The following is an 8,268-nucleotide window of genomic DNA, read 5'->3' as shown; positions in this document are numbered from 1 at the left end:
TTTCCCTACCTCCCCCCGAGAACAGCAAAAATCAAAATGGGTCATTTGAGGTGGGGGAACGGGAGGTTGGCAAAACTCCTTTTCCATGACACCGAATGGAGCAAGTCTTCAAATTCCCAAATTCGGAACCGAGTGTTTTGGCGAAAAGAGCGAATATGATGGCTTGACATGAGAGCCCAGGCTCGGAACTGATCTTAACTCTGGCTGAATAATTTCTTAATTACTTCTTAACTGCTGTTAAGAGCACTGTATCCTCCCTTTTTCCAAATAACAAGGGATCCCAGCTCCTTGCCTCTTCTTCTCCTCCCCATCCCAGACCCTATGGAACTGAGCTATGGAACAAAGCTGGAGGAAAACCTCCTGGGCTTGCTCTTCTCCAAGTCCTGCAGTTTTGTTTGGTTTTAAATGCACAAAGTGGGGAGAAGTGGCACCAAGTTTAAAAAGCTTCGTTTGCTAGAAGACTACTCAAATGAGAGGAGTTTTGCTTGACTTTAAAGACAGCGCGTGGTAAAGGTGCACAATAAATTCAAATTAATCATGGCAAAGTGGAAAGAAGTTCTCCTGGAGTGTACTGGCTACATTTCCTCCACTTCCCAAAGTTTATCCTCCTCCTACTTTACAAATCAGGTCGGAAACGGGGAGCTCGTGGTGCTGCGAAACCCAGGATCTGTGTCTGCGTGAGGCTGGGTTCTCATTCCGCGGTGGAAAAGTGGGTCACCAGCTCGTTACTGGCAGCTCAATTCTGGTGTCATTTAGGCAGCTGAAGAGAAACAAACAGGCCATCGATCAGTCTAGCAACAGCCCGGGGCCTCCGTATTTTAATTACGTTTGTTCTTTGCACCGACTTCATCCCTGTTGAAACATCAGCTTAAATGAAACTCCACCAAGGAGCAACTGGGCCCAATATATTGTTTTTTTTCCATCCATCTCATTAATATTTCTGACACTGTTGCAAATAACTTTGGATCTTTCCATCTCTCCAACTTTTCTACGCAAGCTTGCTCCCTTTTCGATGCCGTTTTCAATCGGTGAAAAGAGAGGAAGATAACTTTTTCCTGCTGGCCCTTATTATTGGCAGAAGCTCGAGGTAATTGTTGGAACTTACTGGTCTGTGATGGGTGATGCCGTAGTTAGTGTAAGAAAGCTGAGTGCTTGGCTTGATTTGCCAGATGGAAACTGTGATTATCAGTAAAATTACTTCCATGTGTTCTCTCTGTGAGCGCTGGAGAAATCCAGGAAAGCCCAGTGCGATATGTTTCTGGATGGGGCTGTTTTATGGGACAACTGCTCCATCAAAGCTGGGCTGCTCTAGCAAGAGCGAGGAGTTGTGGAGTTCTTTATATTTTTTTAACTCTTCCTCCAAGAAGGGTTTCTGAGAGCCTGGAAGCCCAAATATATCAGGAATTCGGATGAAAATGCAGCTTCTCAAGCACACAGACGTGCGGTTGTGTCTAAGGGTGCACAAAACGTTTCTTCAAGGCAGTGTCTGTAGGAGGAACTTCTGCCCATCTGGGCGTGTGGTTCCGAAGGGTGCGATTCTCCTGGCTGGAAATTGATAGATCAGGGAGAAGAGTCAGTGGGGAGGCGGAGCGCTTGCTGCTCTCTTTGTGGCAACCCACAATGACGAGGCTGAGCTGAGCTCCAGGAGTCTCCAGCAGCTCTCTTGACCACTCGCCCACAGGAGCCACCGACCGGCAGCAGCCAGTGGCCAAATCCCCGGGGTGGACGGCTCCCAGGACAAATGGAAGGGCAGAAGCCAGGGTGCAGAGCTGCAGCTGCTGTCCTCGCTGGGTCCTTGCTCTCCTCCGTCCTCCAAGCCGCTGGGGTCGGAGCCCTGCAGGACTCCCCAGGGCTGCTGGAGGATGTGATCCCGGAGAACATCAGCTGGGCCGCCGAGGAAGCGCAGGGCAACGAATCCTCAGAGCACGCGTTTTTCTCGCTGGATTATCAGCACGTCCAAGTGCCCTTTGAGATCACGCTCTGGATCATGCTCGCGTCCTTGGCCAAAATAGGTAAGGCACCTGGAGAGGGTGAGCGGGGGATGGCGTGGGCAGGGCTGGCCTTTGCTTCACCTCTTCGGCAATCTTGGAGCCTCCCTGCCAAGTCCTAAGGATGCACAACTTGTGTGCCCTACGTACTGCACATGTGGGGAAAAAATGTTGCGTTTTAGGTTGAAACGATGATTTTTGCCTCTAGAAGTTCACCCCTGTGCGTGGCGTTGCTGTTAGTAGTGAAACTATGAGAGTTTCCAGGAATTTTATTTCATTGCGGCATGCACCGAGCTGGGCTTTCGTCTCCGTTAGCTGGAAAACTACACGCAAGTCGTCCGTTGACGTCTTCATCTTAAAATGAAGGCTCCTTGGCCTTAAACAGTGCAGCTCCAAGGAATAATTCATTCTGTGTGCAGGGGTTAAAAACCAGCCTTTTGTTCCACCTAAAACATTGTATTTTGTATAACTTGGACCTATATTCCTTTTTTTTTTTCTCCACGAAAGCGGGAATAAGAAAGTGGAAATTATGTTTGTGGTTTGTTGTGGGGTTTCTTTTTTTTTTTTTTTTTTTTTTTTCTCCAGGAACTGTTATCACTTCTGTTAAATTGCTGCTATAAATGTTATTTTACAGCGTATTTTTTCCTTGGAAAGGAGAAGTCTGAGAGACTCACTTAGATCAGAACGGCTTTTGAATGGAAATGACCTTTTCATTGTGCTGTTCTGCATATTAGATGGTGAGATGTCAGCTCTGTTAACAAGCATGAAGAAATGACAATGATCACGTTTTTTTTTTAAAAAAAATGTCATTCCTATTTCAATTTAGTTTGTTTCAATTACTTTCTTCTAATAACTCACCTAGAGTACTCTGAGCAGTTGTCAGTACTTCTCTAACACAAGGCTGGCTTGACTGGAGTTTTTCCACGTTACCTTTAGTTTTAAGTGTTAGTGATTAAATACTGTTAAAAGCAGCACCATTTATAATTAATGAGAATGCTATTTTAATTTTTTTAATCTATAGAATCTGTATCGCATTTAAAATTAGCCGTTGCTATTTAGATTAGTGCTGAAGATGTCATGCTAACTAGATTACGCTGTCAATAATTCCAAATACTTTTATGCAGTTTATTTAGTTTTTTTCCATTATCACCTAAAAATATGCCTTTAACCTTATACCATGATGGGCTGCAGTCTGAACCAACACTGATTTTAGACAGTTTAGTATTTTTAGTAACCTTTCAGGTTTTCCAGCCAATTTCTTATTGGGCAACTACATCTTAATTGTGTGCATTTATTACTGCTACTCCAAAGCTCAGGCTGCTGAAGGTGGTGGGAGCACAAGGAGTTTCCTCACCCCACCAGTGAGCTGGTTGGTGCTTTTTTAGCCAATTTTGACTGGTGAGATAACACATTGTGGTTTTTTTTTCCTCTATCCATCCCCTCCCAGCGTTTCATCTCTACAACAAGCTGCCTTCTGTCGTTCCCGAAAGCTGCTTGCTGATATTTGTGGGACTCATCATGGGGGGAATCATCTACGGCTTAAACGACAGGTCACCTCCCGTCATGGACACCGACATCTTTTTCCTCTACCTCCTGCCACCCATCGTCCTTGACGCCGGTTACTTCATGCCCAGCCGTCCCTTTTTTGAGAACATCGGCACCATCCTCCTCTACGCAGTCGTGGGGACGATCTGGAACGTGTTTGGGATCGGCTTCTCGCTCTACGGTATCTGCCAGGTGAAAGCCTTTCGCCTGCAGGACGTTTCGTTGCTCCACAACCTCCTCTTCGGCAGCTTGATCGCCGCCGTGGATCCCGTGGCGGTGCTGGCGGTGTTCGAAGAGATACACGTCAATGAAAAGCTCCACATTCTGGTCTTTGGTGAATCGCTCCTGAACGACGCGGTGACGGTGGTAAGGGCTAGTCTGCGTTTTGAGTATTTAATGCTCAGAGGACAGATGGGCTGCTGCTGGGGGGTGGGGCGTGAGATTGGCAGAGGGAAAAGTCATCAACAGCTGCTTCTCATAGAGGACTCCTGGTCCCCACACCATTACATATGGGGACGATCTGTTGTGATAGGTCAAGGGGACTTAAACGAGATGCAAGGAAGAAATTTTTTACAATGTGGGTGGTGAAACACCAAAACAGGTTTCCCAGCGAGGTGGTAGAAGCCTCATCCCTTGAGACATTCAAGGTCAGGCTTGATGGGGCTCTGAGCAACCTGATCTAGTTAAAGATGTCGCTGCTCACTGCAGGGGAGTTGGCCTAGATGACCTTTAAAAGTCCCTTCCAACCCAACACATTCTATGATTCTGTGGTGTGACCACATCTGGACAATATCTTGTTAAGGGCTGGTTTTCATTTTTTTTTCCACTCAGGTGCTCTACAAGCTGTTTCGATCGTTCTGTGAAATGCCGACTATCAAAAGCGTGGACGTTTTTGCTGGCGTTGGAAAATTCTTTGTGGTTGGGCTAGGGGGAGTTTTGGTAGGTCTTACTTTTGGGATGACGGCCGCCTTTACCACGCGGTTCACCAAGGATATCCGCGTCATCGAACCGTTTTTTTTTACAGCTACCTTTCCTACCTCACCGCCGAGATGTTTCACCTTTCGGGCATCGTGGCGTAAGTATGTCTTGGCATCTCATCTGTCCAGGAAAGCCTTCTGGCTGTATTTACTAAAAACCTTTCAGGAAGAAAATTTTTAAAGGAAGTTTGAGTCTGAAATCCGTGTGTGGGAGCACCAGTGAGTATAAAAGCCTGTGGAATAGCTGAGAGGGGTAACCCTGTTGCACACATCACATGTCGGTGGTAAGAGCTGCCGCTGGGTGACCTTGCAACAGCTGATGGGTTTATGGAGGCTGTGGAGGAAGGTTTGAGCTCCATGGTTTCTCTTTGGAAACACTTGGTGTTCAAGTATTGAGATGTCCAGTAGATTTGGCAGAGCCAAAAAGAGTCTTCCTTGGCGTACTTTGTTATTTTTCCATGTGTGACCTTGTCGAAACCAGTGTTTGAAGAGCTGCAAGGAGTCTTAAGGGACTCTTCAGAGAAGTTTGGTCTCGGTTTACAGCACATCTGTTCTGGCAGATCCTGACCTGCCTGCCCTACCTGCCAGCACACTCTGGCTGGTGACCCCAAACATGTGCTGAGCAAGAATTCCTGGTGACGGAGCAAAGTGAGTGGTGGGGTGGGAGTTGTGTATTCCCTACAGAGCTGAAACCCAGAAACGTTCTGGCTGGTTGGGAGTGGAGGGCTGTAACGGAAAGCTCTGCTTCAGGGGTTCTGGCTTACCACAAGTTCACACACAGCTCGTGAGCTTGGTCTCCGGAGTGAGGGTGTCATCCGTCACGTAACTCCAGTAACGCTGGAAATCAGCTTGACCTATGGCAGCCAAAGCTGACAGATATCGAGGTTTCGAAAGTACCAAAACCAGAGGTACTGGGATACCATTTCAGTTATTTCCGTGCCTTTTTTTTGGATCAGCGAATCGAGACTGTTTGGTTTTGTAAGTCCAGTCTTTCGCAAATTGCAGTTTGTAGGTAACACACTTCAATTTTTTTCTTTTTACTGGGTAGATCTTTCAATAGAGCAAAATATTTTGAGCTAGATCCTTCCGTTTGAAGAGATGTACTTGAGCTTTGTGCTTACCTTGTTGTTCATTTCACTTGCAGGGCAGCTGCTGGGGAAATAAAAAAAAAGATATAATAATCCCAATGGCCAAAGAAAGCTCAGATGAAAAAGACAGAGAAAGACAGATGAAAAGCAGAGCGATTCAGTCCTTCTGGTTTCTGTGGGCTGGTGGCTGTTGCGTTTGGTTTTCCTACCTAAACTAAGTCAGCTGCGCCAAGAGTCACAACCAACTATTTAATATTTCCTGAAAGGCTATAAAGTGCACTTAGACTGCATTGATAGCCACAGTGTAAACAACTGTAAATCCAGTAATAACAAAGGTAAAAAGAAAACAAAAAAATCAAGCCAGGAGCCAGCTAGATACAGGAGTATCTGGAAGATCTATTTTAAAACTAATGATACTGCTTTGGATATAAACCATTCCTCTATCTTGCGGATTTTGCTCACTCAGATTGTTAATAAGAGCAATATTCTAGCATTACTGAAAACAATTCTAGCTCTGGGAATAGGTAGGAGAAAGCCTATTTATAGGAGCATAAGACAGAACAGTGAAATAAATATGCTGCATAATCATCACGGAGCAGAAAACATTCAATCCTAATGGTGTCTACTTCTATAAATCACCTTCTACCGTACCCATTATGGAACCCATTTTCTCTTCTTTTGAATAATGCATTGTTTCTAAAGCAAAACAATTGCCAAGGCAGCCGATTCCTGCACTGCTGGTCTTATAATTGTCAAATTACGACTGCCTCTTATATATATCTTGATTTCAAACAGTTCGTTCAGCTGTGACCAGGGAATACTGTATTATAAGCAGCAGATCTTGGCACTTTGTTTCTCTGAAAAATAATTTGATTGCCAAAAAAACACCACCAATTCTACATAGTCAAAAAAAAAAAGAATTGTGAGTGCAACCCAATCTGCTAAGCAGTTCTGCAAATGGTTTTCAGTTTGATTTTTTTTCCTATTTTTTTTCACCCCTTGCCCAGGTAGCAGCGCTCGTCTTTGAAGCTGTGACAGGACAGGTCAAGTTTATTCTCTCTCTGTGAATCTGAAGTGAAGTGTTTCCAAACCACAGCTCTGGAAGTCACTTGCCCGTAAATACTTGTTGGATTTCTCAGTTTCCAGCTGGAACTATTTTATCCACTATTGAGGCAGATACAGCAGCAGAAGAATTTATTTTCTTTTTAGCCTGTGGTTCAATCGCTGTTACTTTCTGGCTTGGTGCTTTATGCAAAGTGGGTCAGTCTAAAGAGGATAAATCAAAAAAGACCGATTTCAGAATATTTTAAAGTGTTGGCATATCTTTTTAGGAACTGCAAGATGTGATCTGAAAACAGCATTAGGTGAATCTTGGTCTCGTGCTGCTGGATAAAACGGGATCTCTTTCCCCAGCAAGAATATTGTGGCTTTCCTGGGACCTTTCTTATCTTGTGCCTTTACAACAAGTCCTCTCCCTGAAGCCCGGCTTTAATTTCAGCTGAACCAAAATGTTTTGCTCATTGACCTTACCAAAAACCAGAGGAAATCAGATCTCAGAAATGTAAAGCCGTTTTGCTCTTGCTGGTACAGTATTTAGAAGAAAATGGTTTTGTCCAGGTTAAGACATAAAAAAGTGGAGCTTGGACTCCGTTGCTCAATGGTTTTGACCCTCTGAGGTTGCTGGCCTGAAACCGTATTGATTCAAAAAGCTGACGAGTTAGGCTCAGCACATGTACCCTGTAACTTGAAGAACCAATTAGCTGTGAAAAATTGCAAGGCAGACGTTTTAATTGGTGCTGCACGCTTCCGAGGTGACCTCGGCTACACGATACCTGAGGAGGTCGAATGTTCCCACTGCAGCAGGAGCATTTCTTGGCCCATCGTGCAGCCTCACGGGTGCGCTCGAGCCTTTTATCGTCTCTTGGTTGCACGGAGTCAATGGCTGCGTCACCGTGCCCAGATAACATACGGCCCAAGTTGGGTCACGCTTAGAAAGACAGTGTGAGGGATATCATGAGCTTGAGTTGCTCCAACTTCAGTTTTGGTGTCTTGGCTCAAGGAGGGCGGCGTTTGAGCTGCTTGCACTGATTCACAGTCCCACAAAAATCTGCTGCAGTGACCAGATGGTGGCCAAACTCATGAGAGTCTGATTTACACGTGTGGCTGCGGTCAGTGCAACAGACTGTGAGTTATTCGGCTGTTAAAAAACATATTTGGGCAGTCTGGTCAACTTATTTACTATCTTATTTTCCTGGTGTTATCAGACTGATGTAGGAAGAGAATCACTGCCCAGTGGGATGTCTGCAAACATCTAAGGCTTGATGAAGCCCGTTTTGTTTGTTTATTTGTATTTTATTTTATAAATGACAGTGTTGATGTTGTGTGCTTAAGTTGAGACAAAAAATATTGCTTCATTTTTTCAGCATCATTGCTTGCGCCATGGGCATGAAACGTTACGTGGAGGCCAACATCTCTCTGAAATCTCACACCACAGTCAAGTACTTCATGAAGATGTGGAGCAGCGTTAGCGACACCCTCATCTTCATCTTCCTCGGAGTTTCCACCATTGGAGAAAATCATGAGTGGAACTGGCCCTACATTTGCTTCACTGTCATTTTCTGTCTTGTTTGGAGAGCACTAGGTATGGTGAAATTACAGATTTTGATTTAT

The 8,268-nt window shown here is 45.0% G+C and overlaps 1 protein-coding gene across 1 annotated transcript; it reads left to right on the top strand.

Moving 5' to 3' along the window:
* Positions 1–1,741: 1,741 nt before the first annotated feature.
* On the top strand, positions 1,742–8,253 carry LOC104270855 (sodium/hydrogen exchanger 2-like; the record flags this gene model as incomplete). The annotated part of the gene is given in 5 exon segments (XM_009865335.1): positions 1,742–2,012; positions 3,436–3,899; positions 4,365–4,542; positions 4,545–4,608; positions 8,022–8,253. Coding segments are annotated over 5 exon segments (1,209 nt in total), but the record flags the coding sequence as incomplete, so codon positions are not given.
* Positions 8,254–8,268: the final 15 nt, after the last annotated feature.

The sequence above is a fragment of the Apaloderma vittatum genome, unplaced genomic scaffold (genome assembly GCF_000703405.1).
Source record: "Apaloderma vittatum isolate BGI_N311 unplaced genomic scaffold, ASM70340v1 scaffold11732, whole genome shotgun sequence".
Classification (NCBI taxonomy): domain Eukaryota; kingdom Metazoa; phylum Chordata; class Aves; order Trogoniformes; family Trogonidae; genus Apaloderma; species Apaloderma vittatum.
This window is presented reverse-complemented; position numbering and strand designations above follow the sequence as displayed.